Source organism: Eutrema salsugineum, unplaced genomic scaffold (genome assembly GCF_000478725.1).
Source record: "Eutrema salsugineum unplaced genomic scaffold, Eutsalg1_0 scaffold_9, whole genome shotgun sequence".
In the NCBI taxonomy this organism is placed as follows: Eukaryota; Viridiplantae; Streptophyta; class Magnoliopsida; order Brassicales; family Brassicaceae; genus Eutrema; species Eutrema salsugineum.
The window spans coordinates 3772421-3787535 of record NW_006256342.1 but is presented as its reverse complement, the minus strand read 5'-3'; the positions used below and the strand labels follow the sequence as shown (position 1 = coordinate 3787535).

The 15115-nt window shown below is 39.5% G+C and overlaps 5 protein-coding genes across 5 annotated transcripts; 4 read left to right on the top strand and 1 right to left on the bottom strand.

The window, feature by feature from the left end:
- Window positions 1-189: 189 nt before the first annotated feature.
- Window positions 190-2427, top strand: LOC18007888 (receptor homology region, transmembrane domain- and RING domain-containing protein 2). The gene is made up of 4 exons (XM_006390658.2): window positions 190-685; window positions 890-1120; window positions 1214-1618; window positions 1710-2427. Exons 1-4 carry the CDS (start codon window positions 562-564, stop codon window positions 2291-2293), a joined length of 1344 nt encoding a protein of 447 aa, XP_006390720.1. The 5' UTR covers window positions 190-561; the 3' UTR covers window positions 2294-2427.
- Window positions 2428-2685: 258 nt separating this feature from the next.
- On the top strand, window positions 2686-4962 carry LOC18007896 (alpha-(1,4)-fucosyltransferase). The gene is made up of 3 exons (XM_006390657.2): window positions 2686-3305; window positions 3980-4153; window positions 4241-4962. Exons 1-3 carry the CDS (start codon window positions 2817-2819, stop codon window positions 4805-4807), a joined length of 1230 nt encoding a protein of 409 aa, XP_006390719.1. The 5' UTR covers window positions 2686-2816; the 3' UTR covers window positions 4808-4962.
- A 1015-nt stretch (window positions 4963-5977) lies between these two features.
- LOC18007898 (probable alkaline/neutral invertase F) lies at window positions 5978-8897 on the top strand. Its single transcript, XM_006390656.2, has 4 exons — window positions 5978-6397; window positions 6517-6948; window positions 7273-7831; window positions 8530-8897. Exons 1-4 carry the CDS (start codon window positions 5978-5980, stop codon window positions 8820-8822), a joined length of 1704 nt encoding a protein of 567 aa, XP_006390718.2. The 3' UTR covers window positions 8823-8897.
- Window positions 8898-10332: 1435 nt separating this feature from the next.
- On the top strand, window positions 10333-12063 carry LOC18007925 (transcription factor TCP22). The gene has a single exon (XM_006390655.2). It carries the CDS (start codon window positions 10580-10582, stop codon window positions 11771-11773), a length of 1194 nt encoding a protein of 397 aa, XP_006390717.1. The 5' UTR covers window positions 10333-10579; the 3' UTR covers window positions 11774-12063.
- Window positions 12064-12109: 46 nt separating this feature from the next.
- On the bottom strand, window positions 12110-13524 carry LOC18007913. Its single transcript, XM_006390654.2, has 2 exons — window positions 13347-13524; window positions 12110-12561 (listed from the first exon to the last, which is right to left on the bottom strand). Exons 1-2 carry the CDS (start codon window positions 13417-13419, stop codon window positions 12344-12346), a joined length of 291 nt encoding a protein of 96 aa, XP_006390716.1. The 5' UTR covers window positions 13420-13524; the 3' UTR covers window positions 12110-12343.
- Window positions 13525-15115: the final 1591 nt, after the last annotated feature.

Genomic DNA, 15115 nt, shown 5'->3' with positions numbered 1-15115 from the left:
GAGTGGTAATGGTAAACCAACGAATCAACTAATGGATCCACAAAACATAAACCATGAGCCATGACTCACCTGATCTCCTCACCTACTTGTAATTGTCTTTTACAATTTTTTTTTTTTTTTTAAAGTAGACCATTTTAAAGTTTCATCATTTATCCGATCATTCAAAAGATGCGAATATAAATATAAAAAATGCTGCCAAATAACCTAACAAAGCTCGAATCGGAGAATTCCAGATATTACATGAGACAATTTTAGTAATTAGCTTCCAAATCTCATCTCTTCCCCTCTCTCTCTCCTCAAGAACCCTAATACGTAGTCTCCGCGTAAAAGATCCGGAATTTCGATTTCCCATTCCCGTTTTCCGACGATCTGAGCCTCTCGGTTTGATTTTCTTCCCTTAAAGCTTCTGTCCGATATGGTTTAGAATTTGTGATCTAAATGGAAGCTGACGTGTCAATTGTCTGAAAACCCTTATCGCGAAATTTCCCCAGAAACCAAAAAAAAAGAAAAAAATTGAAACTTTTTTCGTTTGTTCGATTTGTGAAGAAGGAGGTAGGGACGATGATGAATCGTGCTCTGGTCCTACTATTACACGTTTTTACTCTTTCCTTTTTAGCGTCAGGCAAAGTGATTTTGATCAGGGACAACATCACTCGCTCTTTTGATGACATCGAAGCTAATTTCGGTCAGTTTTCTCAAATTATCCTATTTTGCTCTTTACCTTCGTCTATAATCGCTTATGCTTGAGGTGGATTAGAGGGTTCTTTTTGAAATCTGTAGTTTCTGGTCAACGCAGAGAGTCTTTGAGGCTAGTGCTTGTTCAAATTCGTTCTTTATCTGTTTTGAAAATGAAGTGATTTTTCTTCTTTTTGGGGTTAAACTTTTTCAGCTCCGTCTGTCAAGGCTGCTGGTGAAATTGGATTGGTTTATGTAGCTGAGCCTCTAGACGCTTGCCAAAATCTGATGAATAAACCCAAACAGAGCTCAAATGAAACTTCCCCTTTTGTGTTGATCGTAAGAGGAGGTTGCAGTTTTGAAGACAAAGTCAGAAAAGCTCAGAAAGCTGGTTTCAAAGCTGCCATTATCCATGACAACGAAGACCGTGGAATCTTGATAGCAAGTAAATAAACTTTCTTTCTTCAGTTCTTGTCTTGATCCTATCTGATTCTAACTTTTGTTCATATTTGCTGATTTTTTCTTTGGGGATTTTCAGTGGCAGGTAACTCAGGCGGGATAAAGATTCATGCGGTTTTTGTTACCAAAGAGACTGGAGAAGCTTTAAAAGAGTATGCGGGTTTGCCCGATACGAAAGTTTGGTTGACTCCGAGTTTCGAGAACTCGGCGTGGTCGATCATGGCGGTTTCATTCATCTCGCTGCTTGCAATGTCAGCTGTTCTGGCCACTTGTTTCTTTGTACGCAGGCATCGGATAAGAAGGCGAACATCTCGGTCCTCTAGAGTCCGTGAGTTCCACGGTATGAGTCGCCGCTTGGTTAAAGCAATGCCGAGTCTTATATTCTCTTCTGTACACGAAGACAACACCACTGCTTTCACTTGCGCTATCTGCCTCGAAGACTACACTATCGGAGACAAGCTCAGGCTCCTGCCTTGCCGTCACAGTGAGTATATATATACAAAATCTTGTAACTTTGGCAAATTTGTGTTAAAACCAACTAAAGGTTCCGTTTTTTGGTGTGTGTTTGATTTCAGAGTTTCATACTGTGTGTGTTGACTCGTGGTTGACCTCATGGAGAACATTCTGTCCCGTGTGCAAACGAGATGCGAGAACGAGCAATGGCGAGCCACCGGCTTCAGAGAGCACGCCATTACTCTCCTCAGCTTCATCTTCTTTTAATTCTTCCTCTGCTTTATCTTCCTTCAGATCATCTGCAATGTTGATCGGTCCTTCAATGGGTTCATTACCAACTTCAATCTCTTTCTCTCCTGCTCACGCGAGCTCATCTTACATCAGACAGTCGTTCCGGTCGTCTTCACTCCGGCGATCTCCTCCAATAAGCTTGAGTCGAAGCTCAGTGGATCTCAGACAACAAGCAGCTTCTCCATCACCGTCACAGAGATCATACATTTCTCATATGGCTTCTCCACAGTCACTTGGTTACCCTACTATCTCGCCTCTTAACGCTAGGTACATGTCACCGTACAGGCCTAGCCCGAGCAATGCGTCACCTGCATTAGCCGGATCATCGAATTATACGTTTAATCCTCTGCGTTACAGTGAATCAGCAGGAACTTTCTCTCCATACGCATCTGCAAACTCGCTGCCAGACTGTTGAAGAAGTTCATAGAACCTAACCGGTATGGTTCAGGACATATATGAGATTTTTATTTATTTCGGATTTGAGTTTTTTACTACGAGACTCACTTGTGTGTGTGTGTGTGTGTTAATGCTTCATAGTCTTTTGGTTGAGATGAACATCTTTCGGTTTAGGTTTAGAGATTTTACTTCTTCCACATATACACAAACTCTGTTCCTCTGTAGCAAATATGAGCTTATGTATATATACACGTCTCTCTTGTTGTTTTGCTTTGAAGTTGTGTGTTTTTAACAGAAAAACGGCTTTTTCAAGTTAAGTCTTATTGAAAGGCCCAATAGTGGCCCAGGTTTTATTACACTCCTTTCAAACGACATCGTTTTGTGAATTTCTTTTTCTTTTCGTATTTTTGGTAACGGGGACCCAGTAGAGAGAAACTGTTTACGCATTGAAGTGAATGAAGAAAAGCCGTTCTACCGTTGGCCGGACTTTCTCCTCCGGCGTCGAGGATCTCTGTGGTTGAGAGAGGAATCAATCACACACCATGCCAATGAGGCACCTCAACGCCATGGCGGCTTTACTCATGATGTTCTTTACTCTCTTGATTCTCTCTTTCACTGGCATTCTAGAATTCCCGTCTGCCTCCACTTCGATTCCACATCCGATAGACCCGGAACGGAAATTACCTGATTCCGACGCCGCGGTATCATCGGATCCATTCAGCGATGTCTTCGTGGCTTTTAGAAAATGGGACTCGCGAGTGGGTTGTGCTCCGTTCAGGGAGAATCATAAGGATTCGATTCGGGTTAATGTTAGTTCGGGTTCTCTACAAGAATTCGGCGGCGTGTCGGGTTGTGGTAAGCTTAAGATGAAGCACGTTAGGGTTTTGGTGAAAGGGTGGACTTGGATTCCGGATAATTTGGAAAATCTATACTCTTGTCGATGTGGGATGACTTGTTTGTGGACCAAATCACCGGTTCTGGCTGATTCACCTGATGCTCTGTTGTTCGAGACGACAACTCCTCCGCTACAGGTATTTCTGGTCTTTTTTTTTGTGGTTTCTATCCAGAGTTTTTTCTCTGTTGAACTTGCTTGATGCTAATTTTGTCAAAGCATGCATTTTGGGAATAGGATATGAGCTTGCGATGGCTGCTTCACTCTAGCTCTTAAGTAGTGTGTTTAGGTTATCAGTTCTTGGAACATCAAGGTTAGAGCTGTAAATTAGTCTCAAGGGATGCATTTCAATGGATCTGTTTGTGGTTTTAATGTGTTTATCAATTTCAAATTATATCACACTTCTTTCTAGCTGCTAGAGATCTTTAGTTTTAGGAATTAGGATTCACTAAAAGATACGAAGGTGTTAAAAAAATTTACTTCTTGTTTTAGTCCGGTGTTCATATGTATAAACGGTCAAGACTTTTGGTTTGAAAAGTGGAGAAATTCAGAGTTACATTGTCGACCGTTGTTTTACCTTCATTTGGTATTCGCAATAACCAAATGAAACTTTGTGTTCTTGTTCTTGGCCTATTCTTTTCGACTAGAGAAACTTGAAGCTAACTTTAGAGATAGAGTTGCTTTGTGCACTCATTTTGGACGATCGGGGAAAATTAAAAATCTTTTATGCTCTTAGTTTCCCTCAGATATAATGGGTGGTCCTGCAAACCTGCTTTATCTTTGATGCTGAGTGTTTTTTTTTGTTTTCTTTAGAGACGTGTTGGAGATCCTCTCCGTGTGTACATGGAGCTAGAGGCCGGAAGAAAACGTTCAGGCCGTGAAGATATATTCATAAGCTACCATGCCAAAGATGATGTCCAGACAACTTACGCGGGTGCTCTCTTTCATAATAACAGAAACTATCATATCTCTGCACATAAAAACAATGTAAGTAGCCTACTACAACTCCAATCCCACACGTTTCTTCTTTGATTTTCATCATTTGAAGAAATTCAATCGATAAACATTACACAGGATGTTCTGCTGTATTGGTCTTCTTCTAGATGCCTTCCTCACAGAGACCGCCTCGCCAAAAGCCTCCTAGATCTGATTCCACACCATTCCTTTGGCAAGTGTCTAAACAATGTCGGTGGCTTGAACTCAGCACTCTCCATGTATCCAGAATGTGTCGCCGAGTCCAACGCCGAGCCAAAATGGTATGACCATCTCCACTGCGCTATGTCACACTACAAATTCGTCCTTGCAATCGAAAACACAGCCACTGAGTCGTACGTGACCGAGAAGCTTTTCTATGCGCTAGACTCTGGCTCTGTTCCGATCTATTTCGGAGCCTCTAACGTTCAAGACTTTGTCCCGCCTCATTCCGTGATAGACGGTAGCAAATTCGGTTCTGTGAAGGAATTGGCAGCGTACGTGAAGCTGCTCGCTGATGATCCCGTGGCTTACTCCGAGTATCACGCGTGGAGACGGTGTGGAGTAATGGGGAACTATGGGAAAACTCGTGCGGTGAGTCTCGATACGTTGCCGTGTCGGCTTTGCGAAGAGATTAGCAGAAGAGGAGGGAAGAACTCTGGAGCTTAACGAGTCACCGGTTGTGTCGGATTGTTATATTCAGAGTTGTTTTATGTTAATGTGATTTCATAACATGTATCTGTTGTATGACAAGTTTTTTTGTCCTCTATAGTCTCACACCAGAAAGTAAATTCATTACAAATCATGTGATTAAGGGACAAAAACATAATTATTCACATGGTGTCGAGTTACGGCTTAGATGATAGATCTTACCCAGCTTTCTTAGTTAAGGAAAAAAAAATTGGTCATACAGAACTCACAGGAAAAGAATAAGACTATAACAAACACATACTTTATTTTGTAATTAAAATCATGTTTATTGGATGAGTTAAGTCTAGAAACAATTTGATCTTTAAAACACAACAAGAAAATCCTCGGTGAGATATTGATCGTGCCAATGTAGATGTATGGATCATCCAGGTCAAGAATTTTGATGATATTATTATGACAGACTTAAGAACAGTTGTCATGTCACCTCATCACCAAGATTCTTGACGATCCATTCTTTGTCATAGAAATGATCATCAATTGATTGGTGAAATTTAATTATGATACCACTTAAAAAATGTCATATACAAATGTTCTTTAAGAATCTTTATTGTAAAATATATCAAATGGAAAAAGAACAATAAAAGGACATATACAAACGTGTATGAATGTCTTGGTACACACTTACATGTGTCTACTATTATTATCTTTTTTTTTTTACTATTATTATCTTCTTAACATGTGTTATATATTTCATTTTAGATAAGATCTTTTTAGCTAATCCAAATATGTTTTTCTTTAAGAACAGCATAAAACGTAACAAATATGCACAACTAATACAAAGGAAAGAAAATATAATTGCAAAAACTACAGATGGTGAGATATCTTTCTTTTTTGGTAAAAGATGGTGAGATATCTTGAAACTATTAATTATTTATTTCTATCCGCAAGAAGCTCATGTAAAGACGTTTTTATCGTCATATCTCTCTATTCTATATATTGGCTCCTTCTTTTAACGTCATTTGTTCTTCAAGTCTCGCCGAGTAAAACCAATCCTAAGATTCCCTGTCCGAGAATCGAAACCATACTTTAAGAATTCAACTCTTAGTTTTATTAGGTTCTTAGTTGTTTGCCATTTTTCGTGTAGCAATAAAAGAGTTTTGTTGAACAACTTAGCTACCTCCATTAACCATGGACCGACAAAAGAAACGGGTCGTACTCCGAGCGGTGAATTCGATGAGCTCACTATCCACGAACGTCGAACAAAAGGGAGTACAAGGGATGCGAGCAGTGAACTCGTTATGCTCGATATCATCCGAGCTGGACGACAGCGACCTACTGGCTCTGCTTCTTGACAGACCAAGAGTGAAACTCGAACGGAATAATTCATACGACGAGAAGTCTTTCAATGACTTAAGCCTCTACGACAGTGCACACTCACTGGACGGTAGGTCTGGTTGGGAAACTCCGGTTTTCTCCATGAACCCTCACCCAATGGTCACAGAAGCTTGGGAGGCTCTACGCCGGTCTCAAGTCTACTTCCGAGGACAACCTGTAGGAACCATCGCCGCCTACGACCATGCTTCTGAGGAGGTCTTGAACTATGATCAGGTATGGTTTTGTGTTTTGTTGTTTCTTTCTAGTTTGCTTTGATTGAAATGTACACACTATATATTATTACAATGTTGTAAATGTTTTGCCTCATTACAATATTTTTTGGTTATTGTAAGGTATTCGTACGGGATTTTGTACCGAGTGCTCTTGCATTCTTGATGAATGGAGAACCGGAGATTGTGAAGAACTTTCTTCTCAAGACGCTTCATATCCAGGGACAAGACAAAAGGATCGATAGGTTCAAGCTCGGGGACGGTGCAATGCCAGCGAGCTTTAAAGTTCTCCATAACCCTATCAAGAAGACGGATACGATCATTGCTGACTTTGGAGAGAGCGCTATTGGGAGGGTGGCTCCAGTTGATTCAGGCTTCTGGTGGATCATTCTCCTTAGAGCTTACACAAAGTCCACAGGAGACCATTCTTTAGCTGAGAGACCCGAGTGCCAAAAGGGAATGAAGCTTATACTCTCTTTGTGTCTCTCTGAGGGTTTTGATACTTTTCCTACTTTGCTTTGTGCGGATGGTTGCTCCATGATCGACAGGAGAATGGTAATCTCTCTTTCATCCTCTTGCATATGTTATTCCATGATTCCTAGAAACCAACACTTTTTTGTATGAATGTTTCAAACTATTGTGAGAACTCATGCAAATTTTATACAAAATCAAAGTTAATGAAGTAAAAAATAACTTTAAACATATAATTTTCAAATTAAAAAACCAAATATCAAAGCGTAAATTGATATATATTTCCTCTATATATTACTTTAGGTCTCATCTCACTTTCAATATGAAATTCCTAACAAAAACTTAAAGAGCTTTGTGTGAATGCTCCATTTACATCTATTAATAAATGTTTTTTAAAATATTTTACAGGGTGTTTATGGATACCCCATCGAGATCCAAGCTCTCTTTTTCATGGCTCTTCGATCCGCACTCTCAATGCTAAAACAAGACACTGAAGGAAAAGAGTTCATGGACAAGATAGTGAAGCGGCTTCACGCGATGAGCTTCCACATGCGAAGCTACTTTTGGCTCGATTTTCAGCAGCTAAATGACATTTACCGTTACAAGACGGAGGAATACTCACACACGGCCGTTAACAAGTTCAACGTCATCCCCGACTCCATCCCGGACTGGCTCTTAGACTTCATGCCTCTACGAGGTGGCTACTTCGTTGGAAACGTCAGTCCTGCCCACATGGATTTCAGGTGGTTTGCGTTGGGGAATTGTATCGCTGTCCTTGCCTCCTTGGCCACGCAAGAGCAGTCCATGGCAATCATGGACTTGATCGAGGCTCGGTGGGAGGAACTGGTCGGAGAGATGCCGTTGAAGATATGTTATCCGGCAATGGAGAGTCACGAATGGCGGATCGTTACTGGTAGCGACCCTAAGAACATAAGGTGGAGTTACCACAACGGAGGCTCTTGGCCAGGTTAGTTACCTTCTTTTACAAGTCATTAAATCAATATTTTTTTATGAGTTAGTGAATTCCAAGTTTTAGCCAACAAATTTTTTTAAAGCAAACCTTTTTCTCGGAAGATTAAAGTTTGACTTGAGCTTTGATGGGATCTAATGGGCATTAGGCTGTCAAAACTAACAGAACATATTGAGAATGTACGTAGAAATTACTATATTTTACTTTAAATTTGACAAACGTAAATCTCAAGGAAATCTACAGATATCGTCGTGACAAAACCTATTTTTTTTTTGTCTCATTAGTCTTCAAAGAATCTAAATGGCAAAATAAACAAATGAGTGAATTACTAAGATATATATAAAACTATAGATAAATCAAAATACGAGTGGTTGAAGAATATTGCCTTCCTTTGCAATATAGTACATGCTTTCGATTCAGAAAACTCTGAGAAGCATAATAGCGAGTTTTTTAGCCACCTAAAAGTTTAAACGTATGTAGTGGGGGAAAATAATAATGGATTCTATAGTAGACTAATATTTAACTTTTAAAATGTGAATGGTGAACTAGAGCAGATTCATGTTAGTGCTTTCATTCACCCCTATTATATTCTTCTAAAGACACATTTATTATATATATATATATATATATATTAAGTTTTGTATAATCATTCAATCAAATATGGCTCTCTCATGTGGCTGATGCAAAATGTGTAGTGCTTCTATGGTTACTAACGGCGGCCAGCATAAAGACCGGACGGCCACAAATAGCACGACGGGCAATAGACTTGGCAGAGGCACGGCTGTTGAAGGACGGATGGCCGGAGTACTACGACGGAAAGTCAGGAAGGTTCATCGGAAAACAGGCCAGGAAATTTCAGACATGGTCAATCGCTGGCTATTTGGTGGCCAAGATGATGATGGATGATCCAACGCATGTGGGAATGATCTCAATGGAAGAAGAGAAACATATGAAACCTGTTCTTAATAGATCATCTTCTTGGACTTGAATTATATATTTCCGTTTGTGCATGTACCTTTGATATTTACAATTTACAACAACAATATTACAAAAACATTCGTAACTTCCCTATTTTTATTATTTGGAAAATTCAAGGATGGTTGTCTTAGAGCCACCTGAGAATTTTCAGGCCCCAAGCAAACAAAAAAAAAAGCCAAACGGAGTAGAAGGAGCCATTGACTTATTGACTATTGACCAATGTAAGTCTTACATAACAAGACACAATCCGACAGAAACAAATTAGAAAAAGAAGAAAAAACAAGAGTATACGAACTGTCCGATTAATGTCATGTACTTATGTAACCCCACGCTTCCAGTAAAATTTGGTACTTTTACCAAGTCAAACGCAATCAATATACATGCTATACTATTATAGTATTATGATAAAATCATCTCAAAAATCAATTATTGTATTAGCAAAATGGAAATTTGTTTTTACCTTTTTTTTTATTACAGATTTTCGGCCATAAAAAAAAAAATTGTTGGGAGTTTTGTTTTGTTTTTCTTTTCCATTTTACTGGTAAGACGGTAAGATTTGTGTCGTCTACTAACGTTAATTTTTAAGCTAACACCAGCTACAAAAATATTAGTATGTTGTTATACATACAATTATCAATGGACTTGCAAGCTGAAACCGAAATATTAATGATAACATAATAAAAACTGTTTTGTGCTAGTAAATCTAAACAGTGATGATATGAGTCTTCTAATAATATTACATCTCGATCGGATATCCAAAAAAGAAAAATAACATTTGGAAAAATATGTAGATTTTGTTTGTGTATCTTGCGTGATTTTGGCTTGTATGAAAAAGTGTTCAGTGTGTATATATATATAATCAAAGATTCAAAATCTAATCAAACTTTTTCATGTGGGAATAAGAAAGAATATTAAAAAGAAGGCAAACAGGTTGTTGAGGAGAGTGATTAACATGAATCACCGCTCACCAGTAACGTCTTTATCGACAAAAGAAACAATTTAAAACTGGTGAGTGGATTAGTATTAGCAACCACCAAATTGAAATAATTATAACTGAACCTTTTTTCTCACTAACATAATTTATCTAATCCAGTGTAGTATATATCGTAATTAATCTCACCGGCGCTGTAATATCTAATTGCAAGTATGAACCGTCCCTTCACGTTTACACAACAACAAACCAAAACAGTACACATCACGTAGTCTTTTATCAAACACAATAAAAATCAAAGAGTTAATTAGCCAATTAGGTGAGTGATGAGATATTGGAACTTAGAATCTGGTGATTTTTTTCTTTATCATAATCCAAATTTGAAAAAGACTAAAAATGATCTTCTTTTGTTAATACTGAAGGAAGGAGGGTCGTTAATTTTTGATTTTAAAATAATAAAAGACGCTTTTTTATTTAACCACGAGAGAGCAAAATGGAGAGGAAGAAGAGGAGAAACAAGAACAGTGTAAGAAAAACAAATAAGTCAATAAAGGTTGAATAATTAAGAAGATTTTAGATGGATAGTTTCCTCCATCATATCCACTTGTTTTTATCCTTCAATCATTCTCTCCTTCTCTCTCTCTCTCTCTCTTCTTCACAACGCCATTATAGTAGAAAGCTCTGCTTAGATCTCCTCACTGCTTTTTACCTTTTCAATCAATTCCCCAAATTGCTTCAGATTTACCCGGAATTTCGGAGACTTCGATGTCTGCTGTCGAAATTCGCATGGGTTTTGCTTAAAGGTAACTTCTTTTAGGGATTTCGAGGATCAGGAGATGGAAATTGGCACGACTCAGAATCCCCACGACCGTCAACGAGAAGCCGTCGCGACGGCGGAGGCAGGGCTGCAACTCAATTCTACCGAAAACCCATCACCGGGATCGGTTCCTTTTGCCGGAGGTATCTCCGGTTCAGCGACGAGCTCAGGCACAAGCACCACGAGCTCAGGGAGTGCTCTCGCCGTAGTTAAATCCGCCGTGAAGAAGCCGTCTAAAGATCGACACACGAAAGTGGACGGCCGTGGACGGCGAATCCGCATGCCGGCGATGTGCGCCGCTAGAGTTTTCCAGCTAACGAGAGAGTTGGGTCATAAATCCGACGGAGAGACAATCGAGTGGCTTCTCCAGCAAGCAGAGCCTGCAATTATCGCATCTACAGGCACCGGAACGATCCCGGCGAATTTCTCAACGCTAAACGCCTCTTTACGCGGTAGCGGCGGCGGCGGCTGCGGCTCCACCATCTTCGCTCAGCCGTCAAAGTCTTCATCTTCGCCGCTCTCGTTTCACAGCACCGGAATGTCTCTCTACGACGACAGTAACGGTACTAACAACGGGTCTTCTTCCTCCTCCTCCGCCGTAGATCCCTCTAGGAAGATGTTAAACGCCGCCGCAGCCGCTCAGAACGCTGCCGTTTTCGGGTTTCACCATCAGATGTACCCGCCGATAATGTCGACGGAGAGAAGCCCGGCCAACTTGGCGAAACCTTACAGAGAAGATTACTTCAAGGAGTCTGAACCAAGTGGGAGTTCTCAGAAACCGGGTCAGTTCCAGGATCAAGATTTGGGTTCGGGTCCGGGTCCGGGTCCGGGCCGTGTGGTGCCTCAACCAATGTGGGCGATGGCTCCGGGGACCACGAACGGAGGAAGTGCGTTCTGGATGCTTCCGATGAGTGGGTCGGGTGGGCGAGAGCAGATGCAGCAGCAACCGGGTCACCAAATGTGGGCATTTAATCCCGGGAATTATCCGGTTGGGACGGGCCGGGTCGTAACCGCACCGATGGGGTCAATGATGTTGGGAGGTCAGCAGCTAGGATTAGGTGTGGCCGAGAGCAACATGGCGGCTGCAATGCGTGGTGGTAGAGGTGATGGTTTGGCCATGACGCTAGACCAACATCAACATCAGCATCACCAGCAACATCACGAGCCAAGCCAAAGTCAAGCTAGTGAAAATGGTGGTGATGACAAAAAGTGATGAAACACAGACCTCATGACATTCTCTAATGACCACCACACTCAGCGTTTTGAAGATCTGCGATTTGCGGTTAGGAGGATACCGTTGGAGATTCGCAGCGGTTGAATGCTGCCATGTTGCCTGAGATGCTAGAGTGACAAATATGATGAAACAAGATGTGGTTTTAAGCTTTTGAACAGATTTTTCACATCATTTGTGGGGGTTTTTTTTGTGTGTTTTCTGGATTTCAAATTTTCATTTGATTGTGCTTTTGATTAATAGACATGTGAATATGTTCATCTTTCATGGCTTTTGGGAGATCTTTCTACGATACATGAAGTGAACAAATATTCAAACAAAAAATCCAATGCCAATAAAAGTTTAGAAAAATTAAGGCCGTCCATGTCGGATTATCATTATTGGAGAGCATCAAACAGCCAAGCAAAGGAGGAAGAAAAATACAAACTTTACCAAAATGATAAGACTTGTAGCTAAGATCCAAAAGAAGCGAGAAACTCTTTTGCAAAAGCAGAGTTTAAGAAAGATCATACAAATTATTCAAGCTGAGAACAGCACCACCATGAGAGAGACTTAACCAGATGCGGTCTTCCTCTGCTGGAAGACAACTGCGAAGATGGGAACTCCAACACCGATACTGAAAGCTGTGAAGACAGCGAGAGACATCTTGAGACCTTGGAACTTCATGCGGTCCAAATTGTACATGTGCTTCGCGTGGAGGTAGTATGGCTCGTCATGACCATGTCCTCCGCTCATCTTCTTAGCTCCAGTAGAGTGGAAGCTTCTGCTCACTGTTCACGATGATGACAATGAAATTTTCAACAAGTTTTGAAATGGGAAAAAATAATGCCAGTGACTGGCCTAACTCAAGCGCTGATTAACATCTTATAGCCAATATTGTTTTAAACTATATTAAAACACGCTGATCCTAGTACTAGAGGTTTGCTGCTAAGACTCATATTATGTATACACAAAGAGCTAAGTAAATGTATGTTTGTTACTGAGCAATAGAGGATGCTAGCCGAAAAATGGAAACTTTAACCGATTAACCAACACTATCGAAGCATGAACATGATAATTTTAACATTTGATACAATTTCAGAAGCAAAAGGTGTGTACTTTGATGGGTTTCTCTAGTACATGTGAAGCAAGGAAAACACTTAAATAGACATTCTTGATGTCATGATACATCGTCATTAAAGCATAAACAATATTTTTCACATCATGCCCATTGAAGCGTGTCAAGGAGGGAGATTATGTTTATAACAAAACTGCGATTGGAGATGGTTCAAACAAAATTCGAAATTCCAAAATCAAACGCTTGATGATAAGATGCTTGACGATAAGATAAAAAGATAAACCAATCGACGAATTCGCATAGACACATCAAAATCCTAATCCCTAAAATGAATAAAAGAAGCTAACCAAATGTCCAAATCCGTTCTGCAGCAATAAGATAATCAGGGAACAGAGTATTCAATTTCTAGGCAGCCAAAACCTAGACTACAAAATGGGAAAAACAAAGAAATGTAAAACCGAAGCTGCCGAATTATTTTTTTTTTTTTTGGGAACTGACCAGATCTGGAGACAGATGATTCGGAAGAAGCTATGATCCTTGAGATAGATCTGAGTCCTGTGTTCAACGCCATGATCAGAACTAATCGAGAAACTGCAAAAGATGAACGATTTCTCCTGGAAGTTTTACGGCGAATTTGTTCGAGAGACTCCAATGGAATGATATACTACCATCCGAGAGGCTGCGAATAGCATGATATCTTATTTTCGGCCCGGCCCAATTTTTCTAACACAAGGCCTTTCTTGAGTAGTATTTTTTTATATATATATACATGGAAATTGCAAAAAACACACGACTAATTTAAGTCAAGTGTACTGGTTTTTGGAAGAATAATTGGAATTCTTCATGTTGTTACCCACCTGACGACAGACGAGTGACGACTGCTTTCATTTTTTATGTTGTCGTTGGAACTCAACAGAAAATTTAGGATTCAACAAAATTTCTTTGTGATTTCGATGGTATCAATGAGTATTTTCGACAGCATTTGTTAGAAGTGTAATAATACAAAAAGTTATGATGAAGAGGTTTCAAAGCATTTTCTTACGATTTTGTATAAAAACAAAAACTGATAGTAAAATGATGTGATATTCTGTAGCATTTTTTATGTGATTATGAAGATTATGAGTGAGAAAAGGTTACAAAACAAAAAGTTGTGAGTCCTAAAGGTTCTTACAAAGTTTCAGCTCTATCCGAGCTCATTTTTATAACCAAATAATACAAATTTCTGAAACGGCTCAGATATATGTTATGTGTAGATAGATATACGGCGCTTCCGTCTTCTCACAAAAGAAAATTGAGGAAGCTACTTCAATAAGCGAGCCATCCTATGAAAAAAGTTATCTTTGGTGGGGTTTCTCATGGTTCCTCAAACAAGTAAGCTTACCTTACTGAAGTACCTCTGAAGGAAACAATCTTTTAACAATCCAGAAATGCTATAATAGTACAACAAGTTTGAGACTACCTGCAGCAGAATAAGACTTATTAACATCGTGTTATTCGTCTTGATGCGAATGAAACGTGTGGCTTATTGTAGAGTCATATAAAATAACCTTGTAATAAAACCATTCAGACCATGAGGGTGCTTTGCATAGAGGCGATATCAGAATCAGACCCAAAACTCGATCTTTATGTTTAATCTGTAATCATAAAATAATCACTGATATAAGTGATGATGAAATATTGTTTGATGTTCTACGAATGTAGCTATGGAATAAATGAAACTACACTTATTCATTCTGCAAAAAAAAAAACAAAAAAACAAAACAAAACAAAACACTTATTCTCTGAGCACTCATGATCTACAAGAAAAACAAAACAAAAAACAGAGTAAGATAAGAAGCAAAGAATCGAATGTGTGTAATAAAGAGGAAGAGAAGAAATATAATAAGAGTCTGCTTTTTATGGCCATGTATATCAGTATACGTCCGGTTTAGTATTTGGTTAAGTGTAAACCACATATTAGAAGCTCTATATAAAGAGCATTACATGTAATCTTTCCCATTAACGAGAATAACAAACTTTTCTTATCTTCGTCTTCTTCCTTTGACCTCTGTAACTGAGATGGTAACCGAGCCAGGTCTTACATGTGGTTCACACTTAACTAAATACTAAACCGGACGTATACCGATAACGATGGATCTCCAAAGCAGACTCTACTTATACCTCCATAACTTTCACTCTGTACACACATATCGTAGCTCTGCTTCGATACGAAGTATGTATGTGTCTTGTTCTTCTTTGTGATCATGGGCGCTTTTTAGAACGAGAGA